This window comes from Hippocampus zosterae, chromosome 9 (assembly GCF_025434085.1).
Source record: "Hippocampus zosterae strain Florida chromosome 9, ASM2543408v3, whole genome shotgun sequence".
In the NCBI taxonomy this organism is placed as follows: domain Eukaryota; kingdom Metazoa; phylum Chordata; class Actinopteri; order Syngnathiformes; family Syngnathidae; genus Hippocampus; species Hippocampus zosterae.
Genome location: NC_067459.1, coordinates 12375946 through 12389991, shown reverse-complemented (window position 1 = coordinate 12389991; position 14046 = coordinate 12375946). Strand labels below are relative to the sequence as shown.

Below are 14046 nucleotides of genomic sequence, written 5' to 3'. Positions count from 1 at the left end.
CCTGCGATTAGCTGGCAACCGGTTCAGGGTGTCCCCCGCCGACTCCCGAAAGATGGCTGGGATAGGCTCCAGCACCCCCTGCAAGCCTTGTGAGGATAAAGCGGGTCGGAAAATGGATGGATGCATGGATGTTAGATGTTAGGCTTCTCATAGCTTGATCTTTAGTTTGCCAAGACACATTAAATGTCGTATCACAATGAGCAACAAAGGCTTGCAAGTGTTTGTGCAGGGCCCGAATTTTGATTTATTTTTTCTCATCAGTGTTCGTTCAAGGTTGCAAAGGTCGCCAGACTTTCACAAACAGTTTTAGCGGTCAGTTTTTCTTGTCACAAAAGATATTGTGATCATGTTAAAAATTTGATGGCGGTGAAAAAAAGTGTTTTTGATCATTAAAACTGTTTTTGAGAATGTCTGGCAAGCATCTGTGCAACCTTTGGCAACTTTGAAGATTGGACTGCTCATTGTGAAGTAAATTAGAGCAGCAAAATGAAGACCCGTATCTCGGCTCACTCGTATGTCAAACGCTGCTGTCTTACGTTTAAAAATAATAGCTTACAAAAGGGTTCCAATCACAGCCTGTCGGGTGAATGGAGGTTTCTATTTGGAGGGGATGCTGCCACTTAACTTGTCTATTCAGCAAAACAAATTCATTAACGTCTGCTTTTCATGGTAGGCTCAATCTGCACCCTTGGTTAAATAGAAATAAACATTTGGAGCCATTTCAACAAGGCTAATCCCAAACTGAATTTTAATGCAACTAAGCGCAATTGTGATGTTGAATTTGGGTCCCAATTTCACGCTAAAGAATTGAAGAAATGAAACATTTAAGAGTGGAAGGCTTGTTTTCGTTCAAGAATGAGCACCCAACACGGCAACGCATATCAAAACATCCGGTTTTATTCATTTATTTCAAGTTGATTCTACTTTGTATTTATCGGACTCTTTACTTTTTTCTGCTATTTTTGGTGGGTGAAAGTAGGTCACAAAGGAAGTAGTCAATGTCTTCGTGAATCCACCGCTCATGTTACAAGCTGAAGTCAATAATTTTGTACAAAGAAAAATGATCCCACTGTTGTGAGAATGAAATTGTATTTTGAATGAGTAGATGTACCAATTTCTGCAAGTCTATGTCAGAGTACAACTTCTGTTTCTGAATATTTTTTTATTTATTCATTCTTAGAAATGTTGTAGCAGAACATTTTTCTTTATAATATCACATTGTGGTTTTTTGGTGTACTACTTTGACTTTATTGTGAAATTTTTCATGGATATGACACTTTTATGCATGGAATATTACCAATAATGTCTGCAACATTCTAATGTTATCCTCCTTACTTTTATCACCATTATTTTTCTTCTTTGATTGCTAATATGTCAGCTTTATTCCCAACAGTTTTTTCTCAGAATTATATATATACAGTATATATATTTTTTTCTTCTAAAGTTACAATTTTATTTTCGTAGCGTGACAACTTTATTGAATCAGTGTGCATTTATTTCAAAATATAGCTTTTTTCCCCCTTAACTCTTGAAGTTAAGATACCGGTATGTGCTTCTGACATCAATTTCTTTTCTCATAAAAATGCAACTTAATCCTCATAAGGTTCTAACTTTAGATTACAACGTTTGGCTTGTAAATTTTTTACCGTATTTTGTTCGTATTTCAACGGTATGCCTCTAAGATTATAAATTGTCGTGAGTTTTTCTAAGACTCCATTTAGAATATTGCAACTGTTCTTCTCACACCATTTTTTTCTTCGTGAAAAGGGAATTTTCCCTTTTCCCCCTTTTATGCTCTTGATGCTCCTCCTTGAGGTTTTCATTTTATTTCAGATTATTTTTTTGTATTTAAATTCCAGAGACACCGTTTCTGGGTCCTGCTTTTATAGTCTCACAAAAGCTTCTCTACATTAGCGATGGAATCTTCCACCCTGGCCACTGAACAATGACTTCCATTCAAACATGGCCACCAAAATCTTCCAAGTTGAAGTGTAGCCTTTTATTTTCCTCTCCAGAGGTTTCACATTCAGGGGGCTTCCCCCGCCAATTCTCCCAAGTAACCGCCTGCGAGACGGTCGACTCGCTACTTTCTGTTGGCTAATGTGCTTCCAAACCACTAATGAATCCTGTGAGCCATCCCACCATCATGCTCTCTTTCGGCCGATGACAGGCAATGCCTTTTGTGCTGCAGCAGCCTGCTGGTTGTAGAGATTGTGATGATACCTTTTTCTTTTCTTTTTTTTATTTTTTTTATGGCTGCTGTGCGTCAGCAGCTTATGACAACTCTATTACCTTGTCGTTATGAAGAGTGTGTGTGTGTGCGTGTGACGCACAGCTGCACCACGTCCACCACGAGGTCCTACAGGAGCGACAGTGGCCACATTTGGCTTATGATCCAAGATGAGAATGTCCATTAATAGACTCGGCATGCTGCTGAATTGATTTTGAGGTCAGTCCATAAAGCACGGTGCCTCGGTGCTGTCCAAACAGTAGCATCATTAAGGTGTTATTAGAAGGCGAGGAAGGAGGGGGTGGGAGTCATTTGCAGGTACCTTTGGAACATACGAGAGAACTCGGTACGCTTCTGTCGTGCTCCTGCTTTGAGACTATTTCATGAAGGTGTCCTTAGTGGCACACTTGGCAGTGTTTTGGCTTTATTTGCAGCCGTGATGTCATATCAGCCAAATATTCAAGGGAACGTTTGTTTTTGTGCTCAAAAGAGTTTATAGGTCTCAGTCAACCCATCAGCCAATCAAAAAAGAGCCACGCCCACAGGTCTGTATAAATGACAAACCAGGGACTCACCTGTGACCCTAATGAAGACATATGCGATTGAAAATGGACGGATTCAACTGCTCTGTATTAAATACAGAGTGCCTGACCTTTTCCTAGCAGTTTCTGCCTGTTACCTCGCATCCATATGTCATTACAACTAATTGGCTCTCAGTAAGAGTTTCGTCTGTTCATTCCGATTCATTCCGTCTGCTCCATTTTCCTGACTGGAGTCACGGGCTGCTCCATCTGGACTCAATTAAAGGTCCCACGAGTCAACGTGTAGCTCCAGTCGAGCCCTAATTCCTATTCCGTAATCTTTGCATCTTCCCCTAATTAGCTCGCATTTTGACCTTTTAACACGTACCCTGTCAGGGATTAGCCCACATCGTGCACACTTTATGAATAAATGAAAAGGTGTGCAAGCACCTGCAGATGCAACTGGTTCTGTCCCACTTAAGCCTGTTTGGCAGCGTCTTCTGAGCTCGCAGGGGAAGACAGAATAATCTATCCATCATCGCCTCAAACGTCATTGTACGCCGACCACACAGACATCTGCAGGCCACATAACTCTTAACTCTTCGTTGTACATTAAACCACGCAAGACCTTCTCATAGTCTATTCACTGCCCTCTATTGGTGGGAAATGACACTGTAGTCGATTTTCCATTTTCGGGGCACATCTCATCAGGCGTCATCATGGTGATGTTTAGCTGAGTTTTTGCATCCAATGCCCTTCCTAATGCAGCCCACTCATTTTTATCCGGATATGGACTGACTGGGTGACACAGGCCGTGGTCTTTCATACCCATTCGGATGTTTGCGTTTATACTTATGTGATGGAAGAGTAATTTTCGTCGTTCGGATTTTCAATTTTAAAATGATTCGATAGTGACAGCCCTAATGTTAATACTGCAGGTTCAGTTCTGACATTTTTTTTGTCCAATGGGCCATGTACTTGATTTTTATTTATTTATTTTTATTTCACTGTGAGCAATACCATTCAGATTTTCAACCCAAAAATGGAAAAACGACACACTTGTTCAATAAAATGGACAGGCACACAGAGCACTTTCATAGAAAGGAGTAGCAAACAGTCAGTGGTGAAATGAAGGTGCTTTAGAACTCATAACAGGTATAAATATATGTGTTAATATGTTGGAGATCGGTCAGATGGAGCACCAGAGCATTGAAATTGTCACAAATATGTTAGAACTGAGACCGACACAAGGGACCACATTTTCTTCCCCACATGATGTTTTTAGTTGTGCTCATGTGTGTCACTTCATAGATGCATTCCATTCATATTTGTTTATAACGTGAACGACTACATGCAGTCAAATGGTCGATAGCAAAAAAAAAATCCCAATTGAGCATTAGAGTCTGCAGGGTGAACTTAGCCAGATACAAACAATCATTCACACTCGAATTCACCGCTATGGACTGTTGACGTTATGCAAATATCGGCTGATTGTGATGATTATTGTTTTTTAAACCAATACTAAAGACTAATCATTGTAAAATGTTTTTTCAGGTCATTCATATATTTATTCTAAGTCTTAAAGACCCATAAAAAGTTCATTTATTCATGATACGTATTCTTTTATTAATCGGCCAATTGATTGTTTTTTTTTACAATTTTATTTGGCTAAACGTTGCATTCTGCATTGGCCTCAAGAAATCCATATTAGTCTTGCCCTATATTTTGGTATCTTTATTGAAACAAACAAACATGCAACATGCAAGCTCAATTTCTGGACATCCCGACTGTGAGGCAGGCGTGCTAACCACTCCTCCACTGTGCTAACTTCCATCCAAAAACATTACCGCTCACCTTTTACACCCGAAGACGAGGGAATTGGCGCACAACAGGTGTAGCTTTCGTTATCTCATGCGGAAAAACAATTTGGACATTTTGAAAGCTGCTTTGTACGCGCTTATTCTAGGTGACATAAGCCTGAGCGGCCTCTGATATAACGTGCGCCTACGGAGCCCCAAAAAGATTTAAATAAATAAATAGAAATAGAGAGAAAGCAAATTTGGAGGCTTTTCTAAGTGTTGTAATGCTGACCGTCGCCAGGGCTCTTCTCCTCTCATGCATTCTGTCTCCTTTTTTAAAACTGAGGCGCATGCCTCCGATGATTTAGAAGCCTTAATGCAGCTCCGTTGATGAGAGAATATTCTGAGAGGCAAATGGAAGCGACGGCGAGACGGATGATGCAGGAGAGGCAGGCGGAGAACTGTAAGGTTCGAAAAACAACCTGGAGACTTTTACCGGCCCAATGAGCTGCGATGCTGCCGAGCTCGGCAAGAGGCGAACGGGCTCTAATGAGGATGCTGTAATGCAGCCCGGCACCTCCGGGGATTCATTGGGTTGAATGAGAAGCACCGGATGAGCGGTCGCCGCCCGGCTGCATGTGAGCTGCCGGTGGCGAGGTCGGCGAGTCATATCATTAGGCACACCTGCTCCATCTAATGACTTTTTAATGAATTCTGCCTCGACAAAGTTGATCATGCTCACTTTCTATCGGGCCCGCGGGAGAGCGCTATGCTTTTTATTGTGCTTCTAGTTGGCATTGCATCATAACAAGAAGTGTTCCTAATACGATTGGCCATTAGCATAATCACATCATTTTTAAAAACATTATCATAAAAACAGGAGAAACCCCCCCCCCCCCACAACCCAGCAAATAAGAGGAAGCCTGATGCCTCCATTCAACCTGTGTTAAATAAAAAAGTCCACACTTTTCATGAGGAAATTCCCATATTAATTAAGACACTTTTAAAAAAAAATATTCTCAAATTCACAATTTCTCACTTACCATACAATTGAAACTTATTTTTAAATCTCTCCTGATCTTATTTTAATCCACATTTGCATGAAAAACGTTCCCAAAATATTAGAGAAATTTCACAAATTCACATTTTTGTAAAATGAATTTGTCATTCTGACTTCATGCCCCAGATTCGCAATTTCGAATGATTCCACATACACCACGCCATACTTCTCAAATTAGTGGAGAAAAAGTATAAATGAAGTTGACGCTTCACCATTTGTAAAGAGACTTTAAACCATTCTAATTCACCCAAATTAAGATCACCATTTCTGAACAATTCAACTTTTTCTACAAGTTCGACATTTTCCATGAACATATTTTCTCGTTTGCACATTTCAGTTGATTTGACAGCAGTGGGTGTCAAACTTTTTACACCACCTCAAAATTACTTTGCACTCCAAGTACCACCGCAATGACCAACATTATAATCAAGTAGTGTTGTATCGGATTAAGTGTTCTTTAAAAAAAAAAATAGCGTACTTTTCTTCCTAAAAAGTATTTAAGTCCTTACTTAGCGAATGATGTCATTAAAATGTATTAAACATTAAAGTGAAATAAAAATGGTACCCATCTACATCTTTAAAAGCAAAGAATTCAAATTAAATGCAAACGTGTTGAACTTAAAAGTTAAATACAACTGAACTTACGTGTATTTAACTTTTCGTACGACTTGAGAGAAGTGGCGTAACAGTGGAACTCTCGTTTGAGAATCACTGGTCTTCAGACTATCAATTGAACATGCACTTTGTATTCCACTTCCTTCTGATTCCAGAAATGTACGCAACTTGTAACCTGCCATCCCATCTGCCCCCTGACGGGAGCAACCAGCAGGGGGCCTGCGGGTAGTGGGGCCAGAGGCTAAAAGCTTTACTGGGCTTTGCGAGGAAAGTGGAGGAGAGTAGGGATGAAAGTGACGTAAAGGCTCGCTCCTGTACTAAGCTGTGCCACATCTGGGCACGAGTAAGCTCAAGCTCCGCCCGCCCCATCGTGAGACGGTTAAGGGTGAATGAACATTTGCACACATGACAGGAAGAGTCGACATGGATTTTGTATTGCGCGGCCAGAAGATGCCGCGGCCCAGTTGTATACCGTGGAACCTGCGTGCTTCTGAGAAGCGTAGAGGTGAAATGTGTGTGCGTGTGCGAGTGTGCACATCTGTGTGTTTGCGTGCGTGCGTCAGCATATGTGTGTGTGTTTGAGGCAGCTGGGTTGCGGCAACCTCAGATTTCACCAGCTTATATGTTTTCTGTGTTGAGATATGCACGCATGCACACACATTCTGCTGGAAACTAACCTTGTGATATCCATTATGTGGACCTCTGATGTATGTGTATGTTTGTGTGTAGATGGGGGATGAGACATCGAGCAATATTTGTGACTGATAGCACGGTCCCATTATAAAATGAGCTGTGGGTGTGATTGAATCTTCATGCAGCTACTTGTGTTAGGGGCACAGGGTTATGTGCCCCACTAGATGACAATTTTGCATGTCCTGGACTAATTCAGGTACCTTGGCTAAAAAAAAATGCTTGAGCCAAAACGCAGCAACAATTATTCATGCTATGCTTGACAGTAAGACACCGCAAATGGAGTGAGAAGGCCAACTTCCAAGTAGACCTTACCTTACCAAAAAAGATATGGATATCGATGCTTTTATTTTGAAATTGAAATTGTTCCCAGCAGTCTTTCAGACTGCGTTTGGAGCGGTTGCTAGCGACATCAACAACACAATGACGTCCTGAAATAATGTTCGATCGCTAAGTAAGGGCACGAAAAAAACCCCAAACGATGTTCAAAGTACGCTAAGTGGACAATAGTATTGAGACGCATTGCTGTTGGAATTGCAAGAAGTCATTTTAATATGAAGTAGCTGCCACTTCGCCGCAAAGACTTTCCACGAGATGTTGGCATGTGTCGGAGATGTTCTAATCATTGACGGGGTTAAAGTAAAGTCAAGTTGTTCCGAGCCATCCTCATGCTTGAACTGTCTTAGCAACTTTGACTTAATTTCAATTTGTTTGGTTGCACTACTTTGTACAGCCAATTTACTTTTCTGTTTTTGTTTTGGGGGCAGGGGGGTTGTTTTCAAAGAGTGAACTTGTCACCCTTCTGGCACTTATCAGTGCTGCGTTGTGTAAGCAAAATGATGTGAAAACTCGAAGGTATCTGAGGCTGTGTTCGCTTTTCGAGAGGCAGGATCAAAATAATACGAGACAAACAAAAAGCGCTATCGATTAAAACTTTGTGAGATCCAAGTTAGCCATCTTCACTGTTCGCTCGTTCCTGCTGACTGCTGTCAGGCTACTGAATAAACACTTCTTTCTACCTACATTCTAGCTGCTGGAGGCTGTAAATTTCCCCAGTGTGGGACAAATAAAGGATATCTTATCTTAAAACCTGAACTCTCACCCATTGTAAATAGCACTGCCACCTTATGCAGCATATACGCAATTGCATATATGTTTCTATCTTAGATTGTGTCTTTTTATACTGCATTCTGTGCTGTGTACAGTTCATTTTGTGTTAAAAATTATTTTGTACATCCAAATACTTGTTTTCTACTTTTTCTGCTTTCTTCCCTCCAAACCTTGCTGCTGTTAATTGTGAATTTGTCCTTTGTGAGACAATAAAGGTTTTCTTATCTTATCTTATCTTATCCTTCGAGCAGTCAACAGTCAGTGGGCTGGTTCTGCACACAAGGCTTAAGCCCAAATCCAGACAAAAATGTTAATATACGCCGAGAAAATTAGAAATATGAGCCTTAACTCAAGTGCCTTCTAAATGTTCTTAAAAGTTACCAAATAAAGCCTTAAACTAAGATTTGTCAGAGCCAAAGTCATCCGCCCTTCCACATAAAAGGATCCACATAAATTTATGTTAAATTAATCTGTTGCATTCAAATCGTTGACTTTTCAATGAGGAAAAAAAGTACTTTCTTTGTCTTGCATAGGTCCTCCTTCAGAATATTTCTGTTTGAAGAAACTCCCTGAGCTCATTTATAAAAGTTGCCATTCGTCCAAGGCAGACTTAAATGTGCCTCTGGAAGTCACGCTGCCTTTGGGTTGAATCCGGTCATTCAAAAATGTCATAATTGTTTCGAAATGTCTTAGCCAACAGCCAGGAAATATATAAATTCACATTGATAAGGTAAAAAGAAGGGAGATGTGGCACGCTTCTGTCAGGGAAATGACTTGAAGGACGTGCTGCAGTTTCCCCACCCAGATCCACGCTGATCAACGCTTGTCAATCGCAAAATCTGTTCCCAGTGCCTTTGAATCTCTCACTGGGACTTTCTTCGCACACAAGACGTACTGTGTGATCAAGTTCTGTCTTTGTGGAGTTGAGTGTAAGAGTCACGTAGTATGGAAACTGATTTTTCATTTTAACACCGCCTACATGTCAGTTGTACACCGTTCAAATTTAGTGCAATTAGACCAAAAATGTTTATCACTGACACGTCTTTCAAAGTCAAACCTGCTTTGTTGGCAACATTTTAAAGTGACATCAGATTTTGTGTTTTAGGGCGAGGCATCAATCATTATCCACACACATTGACAAAATCTCAAATACAGCGGTACCTCTACTTACGAACGTCTCCGTACGAAATTTCCAAGTTACGAAACGCCTCAACAGAAAAATATTGCCTCTTGTTACGAGTAAAAATTCAAGATAAAGTTAAAAATACTTGAAGAATTTTAACATGTACTTGTTACATATTTTGATGCATTTTTATGCTTTAGAAAACATTTATGTATGATTTTTGGGTGGCCTTGGAACAGATTAGGGCATTTACATGGAAAGTGTGTCTCTAGTGAAGAAATTTCTTCCAGAACCAATTAATTTCGTAAGTCGAGGTACCACTGTACTTCCCAGTAAGAGTGGCCCAAAATGTAGATTCCCATTTCGGTACCTTCAGAAATAATCTCTCGGAAAAGTTTGTTTCTGAAGGACCTGAAAGATTGTATAAAAGTGAACCCTGAATGGCCACTTCATGCCAACGTGGCGGACTTTCTGTTTGCCTTCTTGAGACTTTTTGTAGGTCATGGCAGAACGACCTACCAAATTTCATGTCGCCGCTGGCTTCAAGGGTTGAATTTCCCCTTTTTGTGGAGAGGCTACCAAACCAGCCAGCAAAAATTTGCGTGAGTTTTGGGAAATGGGAAAGCCCGCTCAATTGAGATAAATTTACTCTAAAATGACAATGCAGCAGAAATCAAGCAAGGGTATTTGCGCCACATGCCGAATAAAAGTATGGCAGTGTCATCATTCTTGCACACTGAGGCAGACCTGACGGTAAGGTAACAATCAGAATTGAATACAAAATTTGGTAGCACTGACTCCTGGGTGAAGTAAAAAAGCCATTTCTAGTTATTGCAAAAAAAAGAAAAAATCCGTCTTTGCTGTCCTCTCCTCCATCGTATTTTCTTAGCTCTTTCCCGACGGTTGCGCCTCTGTCAATGGCGGATCGAAGCAATGTTGATCGGTGACGCAGAACAAGGCGGCGAAGCGGCGGCGGCGTTTGTTTAAAGGAGGCTGGCGGGACCATTACAGGCAGCGTGACGGTGCGAGGGCGGAGAGCATCTATCAGCAGCAGAAGTTAAGAGTTCTGGGGACTGGAGGGGAATCTTAATAGTCACCAGGAAAAGAAGACCAAATCCCAAAGAGGGGGGGGGGGGGGCGCTAGATGAGCTGCAGGATTTGGGGGTTTTAATCCTCAGAAGAGCTGATTGATGACTGATGATGCGAAGGGAAAGGAAGGAAGGAGATGGGATGAGGGAACGCAGCGACATATTCGCTACTCCTTTAGCTAATGAGATTACATCAATCACTCAGTGGTGCACGAAAAGTCAGTGGACTATTGTGCGTGTGACAGGTGTAGGAGCTTTTTTTTTTTTTTTGGATGGCGTCCATCTCCAGTTTGTAGTGCCGGTGCGCCGTGTGTGCGGTGACGAGCTGGCTTTGTCACTCTGAATGCAGGCTGATGATGTTGCGATGAAGATGAATAATGACGCCCGTTATCAACACACTGTGATCAGTGGTGGAAATGATGAGCAAAGTTTTGGATCGTGCTCTGGCTGCAAATGAGTTTGTTTTGTGGAAGTGAAGCATCATTTCACACTTATTTACATATTTTGAATAGAGTAGGTATTTTGTCTTTGTGGTTTTTTTTGTTTTGTTTTTTTTGTGGTCGGTGATATAGACTCCCCCCGGGTTTAAAATAAAGAATCAAGTGGGAGAAAAGAAATGAATCTTTATTGTGGGCAGCACATCGAATTTGTGATGAGCACGTCTGCGTCACAGTCGAGAGGTTCTCGGTTCCAGTTTTGACTTCCTTCCGCATTCCAAAAACATGCAAATTAGGCTCAGTCAATACTCTCAATTGACAATAGGTGCACACTCTAACAACTGGTAAAGCAAAGATAGCCCAATTATGTGTCAAAAAGTCCCCAACCACTGCTTGGGTCAACTTTTGGGGTTGCTAATTTTAACCCAAAAAGTTTAGTCAAATTAATAACCCACAAAGAAGCCCCAAAATGTGTTGTTTTGTATAAAACAACTGGAAAAGGGGTTGTTTTGTTGGCTATTCGTTTGACCTAAGTTGTGTCCGCCCCTGTATGATATATAATTTTTTTTTTACTTTAGGATTTTTTTTTTATTTCTTTTGTGAGTGGGTATTTTTTAAGATGTGCCCTATGATTGGCTGGCATCCTGTACACGGGCCACATTCTAGTTACGGTTTCCCTTGGTGGGCCGTAATGAATTTGGAGAATCCATATCAACGTTTAATCACGTCCACATATTACATACACGGCACACAACAAATTAATGGATAACTAGTTTTAAAATCAGAAGTCAAGAATAATGACTGTTATTGTGGATTACATATGGCAATTTGATATTTTGGTTCAGACTTTAGCAACCATTATGGAACTTGACATGTTTGATTTGCTTTCGCGGGCCACATAAAATGACATAGTGGGCCAGATTTGGCCCGCGGGCCTTGACTTTGACATCTGTGCTGTAAGGGGTGTAACGTGCATCTCGCACAAAGTCAGCTGGGATAGTCTGCTGCTCATCTTCTGTGTTCCTCCACCACACCGTGGACTGGTCGCCAGCCAATCTCAGTACAAGTTTTGACAAACAACCCTCCATCCATCGATTTCTCTCATGCATATCCTTATTTGTGTGATGATTGTTTGTTTTCGTAACGCACATGACAGGCTCCGTGTTTTACTTTCAGTTGAGGTGCACCTGCAGTGTGACGTCAGCCCCCACATCCAGTAGAAGGCAAGGGATGGTGCAGTGATGTCAGAGGGAAAAAGAGCAAAATAGTTTGGCAGTGTTGTGGGCAACAGTGAACAAAAACAAACTTGGAGAAGAACACTTTGTGGTTGTCTCCAACTCCAAAATCCAAACTCACGAATGAGCCTGAACTCCCCAAGATCCTGCCTTGACTTAATAGTCAGATCAACCCATTCATTTTATCTTGCCCCCACTCGTCGACACCTCGTCCTTCTTCGTAAAAGCAAAGCCAGGCTTTTTATCGTAACCGTGACAAATCCAAATTGCCAAGCTGCAACCAACTTTACAGCCAGACAAGCAGGAAAACGCACCAGGCCACTTGCTGTTTGGTCACTTAGTAACCGGCACCAAATTTGGCAAGCTGTAATGGCTGCCATTTTCCGTGTACCCTATCCCACGGTGAAAGCTGAACATAACAAATTTGGTTTGAAAGGCCTTTATTCCAGGTGGGTTTGATCAAGAATTGGGGGTAAACCCCCAGGCTGCAATCACGGGGCACATCTAAACAAGCGTAGATACTCACGTTCCCATTTGGTGGGTCTGAGCTGTCTATAAGGCAGATGTGCAATCCATTTTAATCCCCAAATAATAAGAGTCATGTTTTCCTACAACTGAACATTTTGAGACTTTCCAGTCCTTTTATTTCTTTAACAGCTATGTGCACAATCAAAATACACCAAGGCTTTAACAACAGCTGCAGTGTTTGTAAAATGCATGAAGACGAGTAGCAGCAGCAGCAGCAGCTGCAGCAGCCCGGCGTGTTTATGGAGTGTATAAAACAGCGCCCGCTAATTTACAATTCCTCACATAAGACGCAAACGCATTAGAGGCGACTACAGTATATTGCAAAGTGCTTCTCCGCTACAGGGGAAGCCATTGGTCCCGAAGAGGAGTAAGTGATGATCTCCAGCTCCTGCTGAGACATTGCAGAGTGAAACGCTGAGTCAGTGGAACAGCAATAACCTTCAAGATTTAACACCTCTTGTCGCGCAGGCTACGAATGCAAGTCATCGTGTGGCTTTACAGGGTCACTCTCTCCTTTTCATTTGTGATAACACCTTTTCTAAAGTTTCATCCAATGCACACTTTATCTTGCAGAGGAATACTTTGATGTAATTCTTCCAAAGCACATTTTTGATTTGGCATGCGGATGTAACGGGAGCGCAGTGTTGTCCAGTGGGCACAACGTCTACCTCCTAGGTCTGAGATTCAACTTGAAACTGCTCCGCTACAAAAAACATATATATTTGCAAAAATTAGAGTGTACCCCGAGCGTGGCTCCCCGCCTCTGTGCAGTTGCCCATTCCTGATCTAATTGATCAGTCCTTTCTATTCATCAATGTCATGTAAAAATCATCAATCAATCATTACAGAATTTTAAAGGAAACCAAAGCCAACCCAAAAAGGTGAAGGGTGAAGCAGCATCTCGTCAAGCCACAGCTGTCAATTATTACGGATTGTACGTATTTTCTCATACAAATCTCAACGTGATCTCGTTAAGGATATAGCATGTGTTTTGCTGGAAATGCCCCCCGCAAAAAAAAAATCATGGGCCACATTGCCCAAACATGGCTCTCCGAAGACATAGGTGTCTCTATGGTAACTGGCAGAATTAGGCTGAAAGCTAATGACTTGACTTGACCCTGATCTCTGCTGCTTTGAATAGAGGTTGAAAAGGAGCAAAAAGTAGATACCGGTAATTGCGATGATTGTTTGAAAACAAGAAACTACTTCAGGGTCGCGCTGATGATTTAATGCATTGCTAGCAGAAGTCCAAATTTAGCCTAAAGCTCCTTCTGATTACTATTTTGTTTTAATATATTCATATTAGCATCGACAAATAAGGGCACCCGCACAATATGAAGCTGCAGTGGCGGATTATGTCCATTGATGCGCAGACAACAATTATGTACTATTGGCAACGTAATACAAAAGGCATGTGATATCACACTAAACCCTGTTGAAAATAATGTCGGTTTCATAATACATTTTGGAATACGTCAAATGGCCACGGCTTGGTGAAGCGTAGCTAATGGCAGTGGTGAGTGACATTTTTCATCACGCTTTTTAAAATGTTGGTCCTTGAAAATATGTCTTCATGTCAAAATGGTTCGATTGTGTTGTTTTTTTGTTTT

At 41.3% G+C, this 14046-nt stretch overlaps 1 protein-coding gene across 3 annotated transcripts in view; it reads left to right on the top strand.

The window, feature by feature from the left end:
• kaznb (kazrin, periplakin interacting protein b) overlaps positions 1–14046 on the top strand; it is a 107603-nt gene that overhangs the window by 53992 nt on the left and 39565 nt on the right. The window contains exon 1 of one of the 3 annotated variants that reach the window (XM_052075684.1): positions 6634–6730. The exons of the other annotated variants lie outside the window; for them this stretch is intronic. Within the exon in view, the coding sequence (XP_051931644.1) occupies positions 6649–6730 (82 nt within the window). The 5' untranslated portion in view covers positions 6634–6648. Of the gene's footprint in view, positions 1–6633; positions 6731–14046 lie in introns of those variants that run through there. 3 annotated transcript variants of the gene reach the window in all.